Source organism: Phytophthora parasitica (assembly GCF_000247585.1).
Source record: "Phytophthora parasitica INRA-310 unplaced genomic scaffold supercont2.17, whole genome shotgun sequence".
In the NCBI taxonomy this organism is placed as follows: domain Eukaryota; phylum Oomycota; class Peronosporomycetes; order Peronosporales; family Peronosporaceae; genus Phytophthora; species Phytophthora nicotianae.
In genome coordinates, this window is record NW_008649003.1 from 296,577 (window position 1) to 311,365 (window position 14,789).

A 14,789-nucleotide genomic window follows, 5' to 3' on the forward strand; every position below is an offset into this window, starting at 1 on the left:
GATGCTGCGCAATGCCCGTCGCTTCATGCACGAACGCACCGCGTTCATGGATCTGAGTGTTCCAAGCTCGGAGCAGAGTTGCTATGTGTCTCCATCCGGGGACTACTGCACTGTAAAGTTCGTGGTGCTGCCCTTAGAGGGAGATTTTAGTGCTAGGCAAGTGTTCGATACGCTCAAATTCTACCTGTTCCACATGGAAATCATGATCTCCGAGGCTACTGGTGACCTCACACTATGTGAAGAGGAAGAGGCTGACAACACAGCTGTATCACAACACCGCTTCCTTCGATCAACGCCCAGCGGATACCAAGTGGAGTCGAATGACGTAATCTTCAGTCACTTCGATGAGCACAACGAGGAGTTTGGGGACGGAAGGGAGTACGGAATCATCGTAATCGACTGCGTGGATAAGGACGAGCTGCATCCGTACTCTCCGGACGAGAAACTACGTCAGGACCTCACGTCCATTCTCACGGTACAGACGTACAAGGACAAGGTGTCTTGCTCTCAAAATCCAAAGAAGCTGCAGATCAAGACCCAAGTGGTAATGACTCGAAGTAATTTCTTCAAACTACACCACACAACGCTACCCTTGTCGAAGATTGAAATGCAAGAAACCATCGACCGTCTCGCATGTCGAGGCAATCTACTCTTCAACGCGGTTCGAGCCTCAGTGTCGTCTGGCAGGGAACCAGTTCTTTGATTAAATCCATATAAATGACACTTTTATTGCATTACATTGCTGACCTTACAAGAAAACCTTCTCAGACTCGTCAGCCAGTGAGTGTAGCGTAATTCTCTCGACAGTGCAGTCCTCCATCGGGAGTAACTCTCCACCTGGAACTCGCAAGTTGCAGTTGTGAACTTCTGGAGGATAGTCCTCCTTCGTCAATAGATCAGTGTAGCGAGCCGCGAAATTCGTCTCTCGGGAGGTCATGACTCGATCGATGGGTGTAATGACCACAATAAAGGAAAACCCGATGACGATCGCGATGCCGATGAATGTGGCGATAGCGGAGCTCAACGGAATGGAATATTTGATCTTCTTCCGCTCCGTATCGCCGTTCAGACGAGTAGATCCAATGTACAAACTACTCGCTCCATCAGGCTTGTCACCCAGCGTCACCGTTTTCGTCGCTGCGTTTTGAAACAGATAATACAACGCAGATGTGTACATTACTTGGCGTGGGTCGTCCAGATAATAGTGGTTGTTCTCCACTTGAGTGATGAAGGAATCCACAAGAACCGAGCAGTTTAATTCCCCCAAATTTGCATCTGCCCAAGTCACTTCATCAAATCGGTCCATTTGAACGTATTCCCACAAGTGACGCTCCTTGGTCTTCGGATACAGTAGTGGTTGTGCGTTGAGTGTCACGAGTTGCACGGGGTTAATGAATCTGGCGTCCATTCTCTCGGAGGGAATTGTACTGTTCCCAACCACAAGAACCGATACAGATTTTGCACTGGGGCTCGTACCATTCTGGAGTTTATGAACAAGACCGTCGCAACCTCCTGGTACTTCACACCCGGCATTGAACATCTTACTCACGTCTTCCAGTTGCCAGTCGAGTTTAGCGAAAGAAAACATGAGATGACGTCTCGGGTTGATCATGAAGGGAAGAGCGTCTTGTTCATTGAAGGCGTCACCTGAAATGTACGTTCCTGCCCCATAGAGAAAAGCTGAGTCCTTCTCTGCTGTGCACCCGGATGGCAAGAAATTGAGATAGTCGCTGCCGTAGGACATGTCGTCCACCTTACAGCCTTTCAAGTAAGGTAAGAGTAGAACCTGCCTCTTGAACGCGGCCATGCCCGATTGATCCAGGAAAATGCAGTTGGATGATCCACAGGTGGCTGCAGGGCTGCTGTAGAGATAATACGTCGTGTTGCAGTAGAACTGGGCGAGCTGAGCAAGTTGATCTGCTGTATACAGACTCGTGTCGTATACATCCGGCGACAGGGTGCCGTTGGCGGTGCAATCTGCACTCAGATTTCGGTACTGCACCGACAGATCCAACGGAATGTCGAGCGTCATCATGGTGAGATTCAATTGATCCGATATTTTGTACGTTTCGAAGAGGAAGGTCGTCTCATCAAGTGATAATTTGGTCGATTGGTTCAGCGTTATGTTCATTCCATCCAGGACAATGTTCACGAAAGACTCGAGATTGTGAGTCGAAGGATCCGTGGCGTTTGTCAACATTTGCAGTGAACTGACTGCCCCGTTGCATTTCCGCATGTTCGCGTACTCGCTGGTGTTGTCGAAAGTATTGAAAACGTCTTGGTCCGAGTTGTCGTCTTCGTATTTTCCATCAACCCAAGAGCACGGGTATTCGGCCGAGACGTTGGCATCTGACACTGACCTCTCAAACAGAGCTTTACCCTGTAGAAACATCTCGTATCCAGTCAAGAAATCAAACCCAGTAGTTGCTTGGAATTCAGAGAAGGCGTCAGTAGGGAGGTCTCCCGCTGTAAGATTTACAGAGTGCGTGGCATTAAGACCATAGGGAAGCGCCTCGTAGTTCCACGAGTTAATAGTGAAGCCGAAACCCACTGAAGTGGAGTCGATACCTTTGACGGTGGGCATGGAACTGCTCTCGTTGATACTGATCTCAAGACTGGCCTCACTAACTGAAGAAGTGTCGGAGAGCAGACAGGAAGAGCCCGATTGGATGATGAAGGGGTCACTATTCTGCAGAACCGCAGTCCTCAAAATGGTGTTCTGAACGTCGTAACCGGACGTCGTGGAATTGGGAGCGGTACTGGCGGTGACGAGGTCGTCTTGGACGAAAATGTGCTCAACGCCCACGATAATGTGCTTGATGTTCATGGAAGTGATCCCGACGTTGACGACGTACATCATGAAAGGCGTGAACCACCAGAGAACTGCCTTCTTGACGTTACCGCGACCGTCTCGAACGTTCTGGCCTGGATGCCAGGGGAGGTTCCCAAAGTACGTGACCATAACGGCGAGGAAGACAAAGTAGGCAAAGTTGAGTAGCTCTCCGGCTGCAGCGGAGATGTAGCCATTGAGTAATTGGTAGGTCTCGACTTTTTTGTCGGCGTTCTTGGAGGACCCAACGGGGTCGCTGATCTTGGAGCCCATAGTGACTTCAGACAGGAAAATGGCCATAAAGCCGATGAGAGCTCCGTTACTGAGGATCACGATGGCCATGAAGGGGATGGCCAGTAGTTTGACGTCTGGCTCCACATGCTCCTGATCGAGTAGTGTGTCGTTCTGTAGGAGGATCGTATTGTTGGTGTTGTCGACGTCGTCGTAGCCCCTCGGTCGGTTCTTCTTGGGAGTCTCCATAACAGCCTCGTATGCGTTTGACGGCGACTGCGTGTCCATGATTAAAGGTTCTTAAGGATGTGAACCTTATGACGTCGAAGCGCAAATGGTAACAGACTCCCCATGTCAAGACATCGTCGTGATGCAGTGGGTTCACATGGCGTGCAGCTCTATACAATTTTAGTAAAACATTATGGTAAAGTTTGGGTTGACTGGCAAAAAGTCGCTAATATATCACACACCCAGTTGTGAATCAAGGCATCGACGACAGTAAATGGTTCTATCTGGACACCGGAAACAGCAGGCGATGCCTCTACCAACAAGCAGCAACAGCCTTCCATCGATGCTGTTTGTATCCATGGAGTTCACTTCGTCAGCAGACTAGACCGCAACCAGAGTCAACCCGTCGGCTGGCACAATGCAAAACGCATCGAACGAGCAACAACTTGACTCTAAAATGTCGAAGGAGGGCGAGAATGGCGAGAAACCCGTCGACGTCGCTATGCTAGAGGACAAACTGGAGGCGAGTTCGCCCACTCTGGACATCACGTTGGCTCCTGGTCGTTAGGCCTTCCACGTCGCTGTACTTTGTCTCTTCGTTGGAGCCTTCACGGGTGTCGCTCTGTGGGGGATCACCCTACCTGAGACCATCTACGACAAAGTCGGATCCTCCACCAATGCCAATGCAAAGACCGACACGTACAACTTCCGCTCGGGTCTCGCCATGGCCTTCATCGAGGTCGTCATGGGCTGGTGGCTCGACAAGATCCAGCCGACGTACATTGTGTTCCTCCACAACCTCCTCTGGTCCTCCAAGGAGACCACAGCGCCCAGTAAAGTGGTCGGTCGTGTCCGATCCGTCATCCTCTTTGTCGTCCCCATCCTCGTCGTGCTCACTCTGGGTAATAGCATTCGAGGTTTCCAGGCTTCCAACAGTACAGTGGGCTTCAACTCGACTATGATCCTCGACGATTTCCAGAAATCCCAGTCTTCCATCGAGAAGCTCCAAGCTGATGCCTTGAAGAACGAGTCAAACATCCGACGACCTAGTGACACGATCTTAAAGAACGCAGTACGGCAACAGACAACTCCTTTCAGCTTCATCGCTGACCCCACGTGTACACAGCAGAACTCGTCGGTCATGTACGCGGGCGAGAGTTTGGCTCCTATTAATGTGGACGATCTGGCCTCCATCGCCGCCGTTTATGGGTTTTACTCGAACGAATGGAACACGGAGATCAACTTTATGAACAAAACACCTGACGCTAACTACTCCATCACGTACAGTGAAGCTCAGGGCAATTCCGAGTGGCCGGAGGATTTCGATATTATCAACACGATTAACCTCTTTTTTCACGGGACTGTCATGGTGGAGCGAGCTATTGCCAACTCGGAGCGGAGACAACACAACTGCTCCGAGTCTGACAGTCGAACAGATCTGGACGTGCTGCCCAACAACTCGATGAGTACTGGCGGATGGACGTATAATACCGACGGAACGAGGATTTGTCAAGGCCCCGCTACGTCGCTCTTCACTCTGACAGAAGCTGTGAGCAACATCACGTCTGTATCCATCGATTCTGTCATGAATTTGATCACTACGGGACTCAACAAGTCCTTCCCCAATGCCTTCGCTCTAGACGAGACCACCGTGTCCATGGAGAAGCTGAGTCTCACTGATCAGATGAGTATCGAGGCGTTAACTATTGATGTGGCTCTCAACACTTCTGTTAACTATGGATGGACGATCGAAGACGTCGCGTGCAATTTCTACGATGTTTGTGGGTCTTCGGCAGAGAATGGATCAGACGCGTTCGGTGCAAATGTGAGTTCTGTCCCTGATTATCTGTGGAGTTACTTCAGCACGAGCTTCTGCGGTAACACTTCTTGTGTCTTCTTCGACTTCAGCAACGCCTTCAACCTACAAAAGGAGATCGGGGTAATCCCACTCGTGGATAATTGCTCCGAGATCAGCTACGACGCCAACTATGGAGGTTGGTATCCTGTTAATTGCGAGAAAATCTCCAACCAGGCTGTGCTCTATGGCATCGGGTCGTACATTTCTGGTGACACTTTTTCAGTCGGAGGTTTCGACGGAGAGTATGAAGTCTATGAGGAGAATCTGGATATGTACCTTGGACCGTATATCAAGAATCCGCGACGTCACATCCAGTTCAGCTTTGCACTATTATCATGGCAGACTGATCCAGTACATGAGGAGTTTGATGCCCAGTGTGACGTTAGTGGAGAGGATGGAGGAGATTGCCGTGGTATGTGGTATCAACTGCCTCAAACCAAGCGCTACCTATTCGCTGGTGAGGATGCGCTGCCAGTCGACTACATAATGGAAGGAGACTTCCACTCACCGAGTCCTCTGGTCCAATTGAACTCGCCATCTTTCGTAGTCTATGATACCACGACTCAATTGGAATATTTAAACCCTGAGAATTTCCTGGCCACTCAATGGAATTCCAGTCTGGACGAGACTCTGGGCAGCGATTCCTGTTCGTCACTCATGGAATCCTATCTGTCCCAATTGAGAGACAACAATTATTTCCTGGAGCGACCACTTGAGGTCATGTACACGTCCGTTTTCTTCTTGTTCATGCAAGATGCTGCAGTGACAGATCTGAGCTCGTCTTCTTCGTCTTCTTCTTCATCGTCTTCACCATCCAAGATCACTACGTCATCATCAGATCTTCTCGCTAACGTACAACTCAAAGGTGATCGACAACTTCGCCGGATCGCCATGTCGATCCCTTCGAACTCGTTCTGGATTTCGTTTGTGGGGTGCATCGTCCTTGTTGCGATCATGTCCATCATCCTCATCTTCCCCATTCGACGTCCCGAGTACTTTGAGCCGGGTACGACGACTGCTGAGAAGTTCGTGGCGCTCAAGACGAATGCAACCTACCCGGATCTCGTGTATAAGAAGACGCTGGTGCCAACGAAAAGTGTCGATGTTGATCCGCCGGTTATGAACGCGTTCAAGGTGGAAAGCATGACGCTTGTGCATCGATCTAGGGAAAGAACACAACAGATTGAACTATAAGGCAAGTCGAGCTGGAAAGTAGGATATATATACAGTGAAGATAAAAAAAAAAATACCAGTGAACTCACTTTACATATTAATAAATCATCTTCTTAAAATACACTTTTCTCGATATCGTAATTTATGGACGTCCATGGACATGCACAGGTCAACCAGAAAGGATGCCGCTACACCCGCGAGTGCACGAATGGCAAACGCTTCTTCTTCGTCCTGATATTGCCAATTGTCTTGCATTCTCCAAGTTGCGCTGTGTGATCTCAGTCATTTCGCTTTTATTACTTGCAACGGATATCCCTCGCTCCGGTCTTGGTGTAAGACGACTAGATGAGTATTATCCGCCGCTTAAACCGGACACCGCCGTTCGCTTTGGACCGTTTGATTACCCTGTGAGGCACATTTGGCGAATACGAGACATTAACAACGACGCAGACTCATTCCGTGGGCTCGAAGGATCAGACTCCGTTGATTCAGCCAATGTGTGGTCCTACAAATACGATACGACATCTGTGGGTCTGCGTGGTGCAGTGGAGCTACTTAACGTTACCGAATATCCAGACTACTTACTTTACAGAGGTGAATTGGGCAAGAAAAACAACCATAGAGCAGTACTGGGATTGAACACAACGTTTTTGATGCTGGACGCGTTCATTGGTGCAGCTCAGGCTCAAATATTACCAGATAATCGTGCCATCAACCCTTCTTGGGGCGCTATTCGTTTCACAACGAAACACATTTGGGTAGATCGAGCTCATCAATATCTGACCCAGTTCATTAGGCAGTGCAAATTCTGGAGTCTACACTCTCTCCACGTCCCGATAATACCTCATCAGACTAATACGCTTCGAATATGCTCGACTGCCATGCCATATCCACAGCCCCAGCCTCGATTCTGCACATACTCAGGTATTTGGGAGTGTGAAAATCCGTTGAATGTATCGCTTCCTCGTATCCGGATTTCAGAACAAATGGACATCCGATTTCAAGATCTCCAGCGACGATACCCAGATTTAAAGCTGGACGTAGCAATTCTTTCAACGCATCGACCCTCCATGACGTCAGGAACTCTGAGTTTGACTTTCTTCAACTGCGAAGAGCACGAAATTATCATGTTAACAAGAGGAAGACGATGTAGCGGAAACGAAACGAAAGTTGCACCAAATTTTGACGAGTGTGCTACGGTCTTTGTCGACGACTATCGATATGAACGCAATATTCTCCAGACGAACGTTGCGGACTGGTACTTCTTTATTGCAGCGATGCGTGCCGCTGCGCAAAACTACTTTTGGGTCAGGCTAATTCTTCTTTATTACACTGCCTTTCTTGCTAGTAAGGAGCTCGGAGATGATACCATTTACTGGTACAAACGTGTCATATCGGCAGTTTTGATCGTGTTTAAAATCCCTTTCCAAGTTATCGTGTACAGCAGCTTACTGCCTGTTGTTTGCTACGTTGCGGCACTCCTTCTAGACGGAAATTTCATGGACATATACCTCGACTCGTACTGGTCCACTCTAGAAGGGGCTTCAAATTTTGAGTTTATGTCTTTCTTAAATTCTGCAGTGACTCAAATGCGAACTGTTTGGTTAATGGCATTGCTCGTGGATTTAATGGTCCTTGTGGCGAGAAAGAGAATAAACGGTTCCGAAGAGAAGATCCTGGGTATCCGTGGACTAGCAATCAGCTTCACATCGGCATTAACAATAATTGGACCGTACAGACAAACCACGTTCAGGAACTCAAAAGTGGTGAAAGCACTTCACCTTCCCGATGTTGGTCAACGAATGGACACGGTCATGTCCACTCCGCAATGGTTTTTCAACGAGTCCACCTATATGTTTGACGATAGCATGACAATGCTGATATTCTGCATTGGTGCTGTAGTAACAATCACGAGCGCCTTGAGGTTGGTGAGCTTCTATCTACGCGCTGATCAAGGTCTGGTCTTAATATCCACCATCAACGTCCCGTATGGTACCGAGTTTCTCTGGCCAATGTCTTCACTTAGTGTTCGGTTTAACACGTTGACCAACTCCACAGCATACCAATACGATCGTTATACTTTGCGACAGAGTGTCATAAAGAATTCTCCTGAGCCGCAGTATTTGCCAGCCTCGCCAGTGCGCTCGTCATATTTCAACAACTCGAAAGTCTCTCCATCAACTTTTGCAGAACTGTCAGAAACAACAGCGGTTCAAAGCAGAATTCGACGATATCTGTGCGACTTGTACTGTAGAAAGCGCGTCACACCAACAGTTCAGAAGGCTCAACCACCAATTGGCGGTCTGTGCTCGCGTACAGCAGAATCTCACTCCATTTTGCAGCTCATGAACATCGCTATGATGACAGACCCGTGGAATTTCTTCTGGCTCCGCGTGCTTGGCATCCAGCTATACTTGTACAGGATTCACCCCACTCGATCAATGACCAAAGATGTCGACGACAGTGGCAGTTTGCTATCGTACGCTGTCATCTTGCCATATCCGAAAGAAGAGATGGAAGAACGAACGGGTCTGAGCTTCGATGATTTTCAACTGCTTGACTCGGCAAGTTCCAGAGATCTCCCAATGTCAGTACTGCTTCAATGCGGATAGTGAGTGGCTACCAAGTATCTTGACTCCCCTCCATCAAAAGCAGGATATTCCGGGCCAGATCCCAGAGCTAAACGTGGAGCATATCGTCCGTTTTCAACGATAATGCACATATAGTGCATCCATGCCTTAACTGGTTCTCTAGTCGTCAGGGGGTTTAGTTAACTCCATGGCACGAATCCGCCCGCAGGAGTCAACGTGGTGTGACAAAGCCCCAGCTTCAGTGCTAGTAGAGGACATCACAGCAGACAGCAACCACAGTACTAGGACGTTGACATTGGAGAGGACGAGAGCATGGCACAAATTCCTTCCACAACCGAACATTCCCAAATACATCGCGCTCTCCAAGCTACGTTTGATCTTCACAATGGTATCACTTGCTCTTCTTATCACCGATATCCCACGAACAGGGCTCGGAATTTACGACTTACAAGAATATTACCCGATCATGCTTATGCCCGGTACCGCCGTCCGCTTCGGACCATTCGACTACTCCGTTGTGCATATCTGGCGTTTAAACAATGACACTGAGAGTGACAATACATCCTCAGCATTCACAGGACTTAGAGACTCTCAACCAATTTCCACAGCTCGAGCGTGGCCGTACCAGTTCGATACACTCTCTGTCGGACTGCGAGGAGCTGTAGACCTGCTCAATGTGACCCAATTTCCGCGTTATTTACGCTACAAGCCGCAAGAAAATGAACCAACGACTAATGGAGAGAGTCTCGTTGACTTGAGCACAGCCTTCAACATGCTTGATGCTCTCATTGCCGCTGCCCACGCCAAATTACGGCCAGCATCGAATTGTAAGCTCAAGGCACTGCGCTTTGCCACGAAACACAATTGGGTCGATCGAATCCACCACTACGTCGTTAGTTTTGCTTCGACAAACCCTGCCTGGCGTCTACACTCTCTCCATGTACCTTATACCTCACGTGATACGCAGTCGCTTGGAATCTGCTCGAACTCTGCAGTCGCAAAACGATCTCCACTACGCCCCCGCTTCTGCAACCACCCTGGCATTTTGAAGTATACACATCCGTTAAATTCATCGCTACCTACTGTTCCGGTTTGGGAGCACATAGACCTTCGTTATGAGTTACTCAAACGACAATATCCTACTTTGGAACTGGAAGTGATCTTGCTATCTTCGCAGAGGCTGTCATCGACCTCAGGAGTATTGAGCTCAACTTTCTACAATTATGAAGCGCTGGAAATCACGGCTTTAACGCGAGGGAAGCGTTGTATCAACGATTCAAAGTCAAGTCTAAACACCACCTTGTGCACGACCGTCTTCATAGACGACTACCGCTATGAGCGAGACACTGTCCGAACGAATCTAGTCGAATGGTATGGGGTTATTTCGATGTTGCGAGGAGGAGCCCAAGGTTACGTCTGGATTCGTTTAGTTTTGCTGATGTATGGAGCTTACACAGCTGCCGGTCAATTGGCTGGTGTCCAGGCTGGCACTAGTTCCCGCTTCAAATCGACGATGTCCATTGTGTGTAAAATCCCGTTCGAGGTGATCGTGTACTCCAGCTTGTTGCCTGTTAGTGGATACGTCATTGCGCAGTTTTTGGATAGCAGCTTTATGGATATTTTCCTTGATTCGTACTGGGCTGCAGTGGGAGGCACGATCAAGATAAACTTATTGACATTTCTGAGGTCAACAGCAGTGCAGATGCGCAATGTGTGGATTCTGGCGCTACTTGTAACCTTGACAGTATTTGCAGTACGAAAGACACGAGACTATTGGGGTGAAGGGCTTCCTGCCATTCGCGGTCTCGTCATTAGCTTCACATCGACACTGACGGTATTTGGACCGTACAAGGAGACTACACTGAGAAATACCGATATCATAAATCTTTTCCTGATTGCCGATGAAGGTCAGAACTTGGATATTATTCAAAGTAACCTGGTGGGGAAGTATAATATCTCTAGCTACTTCTTCGATGACAGCGCGGTGATGTTGCTGTTCTGCATCGGAGTTGTTATCGGATTGGCATCAACTATCAAAATTTTGAATGCTTCGCGTACTAAAAGTGAAACTCGAGATATCATTTTGAGTTCAACTCCAACTATTCCTTGCGGGACACAGAGACTTTGGTTGGCATCCGTATCGAGTGTGCAGTTTTCTGTACGACTGCGGGTGACTGGTATGTCTGAGAGAACACCCCAGAAACAAGGTTCTCTATTAACGAAGGTGGGCTCATTCCACACTGTCATACAGCCCAATTTAAAGTGGACAGATCGGAGAAATCTTTTGGGAAAGGCGAGTTATAATTCCACGGAATGCCGCTCCGTCATTCAGCTCATGAACATCGCGATGATGACCGATCCGTGGAATTTCTTTTGGCTACGAGCGCTTGGAGTCCAGTTGTATCTGTACAAAACTCGATCTGGTCTTGACAATAGCTTCGATTTCTATGCTGTCATCTTACCATTTGCAAAGAATGAGATAGAGGAGCGCACAGGACTGAGCTCCATTGACCTCCAACTGCTCGACTCTGCTAGCTCCCGAGATGTACCAATGTCAGTATTGCTACAATCAGGGTAAAAACGCACTTGTTGAAGCACTTTGCCGCATTTGTTCATGTATTCACATCACGGCCCTCGAGTGAATCCAAATTGGGCGAAAGCCGTTCTATCTTGTTTGTAAATTATCTGAGGTCAATGTAAAATAATTCCGTTTATCCAGGGCTATTTCCCCAAATTGTATGATACCTTTGTACTTGTAGTTCCAGCATACGCTTCGATGTGAGCTCAAAAGCAGATCTGCCCTCCCAGAAGAGCAACAAAAGGACGTCCTTGTTGCCAAACTGGATACTCTGATTTAGATGTTTCTTTTTGTTTGCTTCGTTTTATTGAATATCTAATTTTATTCTTTATGTCTCATGTCTTACCACACTGACAGCTTGGCCGAGTGGTTAAGGCGATGGACTTGAAATCCATTGGGGTAACCCGCGTGAGTTCAAACCTCATAGCTGTCGAAAACTGTTTGCAATTTGACAAAACTTGGAACCAATATTTCAGTACAGTGTAAAAACAAGTCATTCTCTAAGGGAAGGATTGAATCTTACCGGTACCACGTGCGTATACATATACACGTACAGGCAGCATTTGTGAAAAGGTAAATTTGATCCTGTATGACTGCTTTGATGAGCAAGGCTTGTCTTAGTGTTTTAGTATCTATGGCCCTGTTGGTTTGGCACAAGAATATATTACTTTAAGCTTTTAAAATGTAGCCCTATGAGTTTTGAAAGACTGAGAATAAATATACTTGGTTTGAATAATTTGTACTGTGACAGTTGACGGTTCTAAACCTTGGCGTCTTTAATAATTCAGCTAATTTCAGCGTTACGCTAATTCACGACGCCGTTGAAGGAGGATATGTGCATGACAACATAGCAGCACACCCGAATTTTCGGCCAAACTTACATCCCTTCACCAATATCCACAAATGGATCCGTTACGCAGCAAAGGTCCCATTTAGACCACCAAATTATGCATGCACTCAATGGATATAACGAATGAATACGACCACGTGCTCCAAGCAGGGCCCCCAGACAGCGAAGAAAGATGTGGTATTTAGTAGACGGCCCAGTAAATGCGATAAAGAGCATGAGTGGCAAATGCTCTTGCTCCGTCCTGACATTAGTAATCACCTGACTCTTTCCAAGTTACGCTGTGTCATCTCAATCACCTCCCTGCTATTACTTGTGACAGATATCCCTCGCTCGGGTCTGGGTGTTAAAAGTCTTTCCGACTACTATCCAGCACATCTCATGGTTGACACTGCAACTCGCTTCGGGCCGTACGCTTACCCGGTCACGCACATTCGACGCAGAATTAACAATACGGACACATTTGAAGGTCTCGATGGGCCAGATCTCGTAAATTCGGCAAGCGTTTGGGCCTACCAATATGACACAACATCTTTGGGTCTCCGGGGTGCTGTGGAGTTGCTCAATGTGGCAGATTTTCCGCGTGAGCTGCTCTATCGCGGTGAGTTGGGAAGGAGGAACAACCAGAAGGGCATAATAAGTCTCAGAACTGCGTTTTTCATGCTCGATGCTTTCATTTCAGCAGCACAAGCCCAGCGTATAAGTGATTCAACAGGGTTTCACTTTGCCACGAGACACGACTGGGTCGATCGTATCCAGCAATATTTGACGCGTTTTGTTAAGCCGAGACGATCCTGGTGTCTTCACTCGCTACACGTCTTAAGGAAAGCACCAGAAGATCAGTCGCTGGGGGTTTGCTTGATATCGCCATCTCGCCCTCGATTCTGCAGTAATCCTGGAATCTGGAAATGTGAAAATCCGATAAATGCATCGCTCCCTGAAGTTCGACTGAGAGAGCACATTGATCTACGAGTTCAGGATCTTCAGCATCAATATCCAGACCTTGTGCTGGATGTGGCTCTGATCTCAACTCATCGGCCACTTATGACTTCAGGGACTTTGAGATATACCTATTTCAACTTCGAAGAGCAGGAAGTTGTTGTGCTAACGCGAGGAAGAAACTGCACTAGCAACGACAACGAAGGAAAATGTACAACAGTTTTTATCGACGACTACCGTTATGAACGTGGGACGCTTAAAACAAATATCGTCGACTGGTATTTCTTCGTTGCAATGGTGCGTGGAAGTGCCCAAGGTTACTTTTGGATGCGATTGTTTCTACTTTATCGAACAGCGTTCATCGTTGCGAGACAGACGGAAGATGGACAGTGTCATTGGTACTCACGTGTGGCTTCCACTGTTTTAATTGTACTCAAGATCCCGTTTCAGGTGATCGTGTACAGCAGCCCTTTGCCAGTGGCATGTTACGTGGTGGCACTCCTCCTTGACGGCAACTTTATGGACATTTACCTTGACTCGTACTGGTCTTCTCTCGAAGGAGCAACAAATTTTGAGATTGTACCTTTCTTTCGCTCGACGATAACGCAGATGCGAACTGTGTGGTTAATTGCGCTGATAGTGGGGTTGATAGGGTGTGTGGTGAGGAAAAACAGGAGCGGCTTGGAAGGGAAGCTTCCTGGTATTCGCGGACTGGTAATCAGCTTTACGTCAGCGTTGACAGTGTTTGGGCCATACAAACAGACCAGTTATCGTTCATCGAGGATTGTAAACGTCATTCGACTGTCCAGTGTTGGTAAAACGATGACTACAGTCCAGGCGCTTCCTCAATGGTATTTCAACGAGTCAACGTATCTGTTCGACGATGGCGTGACGATGCTTTTCTTCTGTGTTGCTGTGGTTGCAGGGATCACGAGTATTGCGAGAATAGTGGCCAACTTGATGAGAATTGAACGAGGGTTGGTATTGATATCAACACGCAATGCTCCGTGTGGCACAGAGCGTCTGTGGCCAACTTCCACGTTAAGTATTCGATTCGACGTACAGACAAGTGAACTCCAACCAAATATCGCGAGAATCACACCACAAATACTGAGACCATTTTCTACGAACCTCGACACATCTCGCATTGCTCCGTTCCCTCTCCAGTCGAGACAAGTCTTCGAGAGCTCTAGTCCGAGGGGCTTGCGCTCACGGACAGCAGAATCTCACTCCGTCCTAAAGCTCATGAATATTGCCATGATGACTGATCCGTTGAATTTCATCTGGCTTCGTGTGGTTGGCATTCCGTTGTACTTGTACAGAATTCGATCCACTCCATCCCCAGTCAGCAGTTTCCTGCCGTACGCCGTTATTTTGCCTTACTCAGAAAATGAAATGGAAGAGCTCGTTGGGCTGAGCTCTGGCGAGCTTCAACTCATCGATTCGGTGAGTTCCCGAGATGTTCCTATGCACATCCTACTCCAGTGCGGGTAGAAGACCAAGTACTTCGGTCT

General features: G+C 47.9%; 6 protein-coding genes and 1 non-coding gene across 7 annotated transcripts; 6 read left to right on the top strand and 1 right to left on the bottom strand.

The window, feature by feature from the left end:
• Position 1: 1 nt before the first annotated feature.
• PPTG_09113 (hypothetical protein) lies at positions 2-733 on the top strand (the record flags this gene model as incomplete). Its single annotated transcript, XM_008903981.1, has 1 exon — positions 2-733. One exon carries the CDS (start codon positions 2-4, stop codon positions 701-703), a length of 702 nt encoding a protein of 233 aa, XP_008902229.1. The 3' UTR covers positions 704-733.
• Positions 590-3,441, bottom strand: PPTG_09114 (hypothetical protein). The gene has a single exon (XM_008903982.1). The coding sequence runs from the start codon at positions 3,347-3,349 to the stop codon at positions 749-751; it is 2,601 nt and encodes an 866-aa protein (XP_008902230.1). The 5' UTR covers positions 3,350-3,441; the 3' UTR covers positions 590-748.
• Positions 3,442-3,668: 227 nt separating this feature from the next.
• PPTG_09115 (hypothetical protein) lies at positions 3,669-6,459 on the top strand. Its single transcript, XM_008903983.1, has one exon. The coding sequence runs from the start codon at positions 4,014-4,016 to the stop codon at positions 6,339-6,341; it is 2,328 nt and encodes a 775-aa protein (XP_008902231.1). The 5' UTR covers positions 3,669-4,013; the 3' UTR covers positions 6,342-6,459.
• A 43-nt stretch (positions 6,460-6,502) lies between these two features.
• Positions 6,503-8,932, top strand: PPTG_09116 (hypothetical protein; the record flags this gene model as incomplete). The annotated part of the gene is made up of 1 exon (XM_008903984.1): positions 6,503-8,932. One exon carries the CDS (start codon positions 6,503-6,505, stop codon positions 8,930-8,932), a length of 2,430 nt encoding a protein of 809 aa, XP_008902232.1.
• Positions 8,933-9,098: 166 nt separating this feature from the next.
• Positions 9,099-11,489, top strand: PPTG_09117 (hypothetical protein; the record flags this gene model as incomplete). Its single annotated transcript, XM_008903985.1, has 1 exon — positions 9,099-11,489. One exon carries the CDS (start codon positions 9,099-9,101, stop codon positions 11,487-11,489), a length of 2,391 nt encoding a protein of 796 aa, XP_008902233.1.
• Positions 11,490-11,841: 352 nt separating this feature from the next.
• PPTG_20541 lies at positions 11,842-11,922 on the top strand. Its single transcript has one exon. It is a non-coding gene; the product is annotated as a tRNA-Ser (tRNA).
• Positions 11,923-13,569: 1,647 nt separating this feature from the next.
• On the top strand, positions 13,570-14,769 carry PPTG_09118 (hypothetical protein; the record flags this gene model as incomplete). Its single annotated transcript, XM_008903986.1, has 1 exon — positions 13,570-14,769. One exon carries the CDS (start codon positions 13,570-13,572, stop codon positions 14,767-14,769), a length of 1,200 nt encoding a protein of 399 aa, XP_008902234.1.
• Positions 14,770-14,789: the final 20 nt, after the last annotated feature.

Excerpts from the sequence above, each read along its gene's own strand:
- PPTG_09114 (XM_008903982.1), bottom strand. The coding sequence starts at position 3,349 with ATGGACACGCAGTCGCCGTCAAACGCATACGAGGCTGTTATGGAGACT.
- PPTG_09115 (XM_008903983.1), top strand. The coding sequence starts at position 4,014 with ATGGCCTTCATCGAGGTCGTCATGGGCTGGTGGCTCGACAAGATCCAG.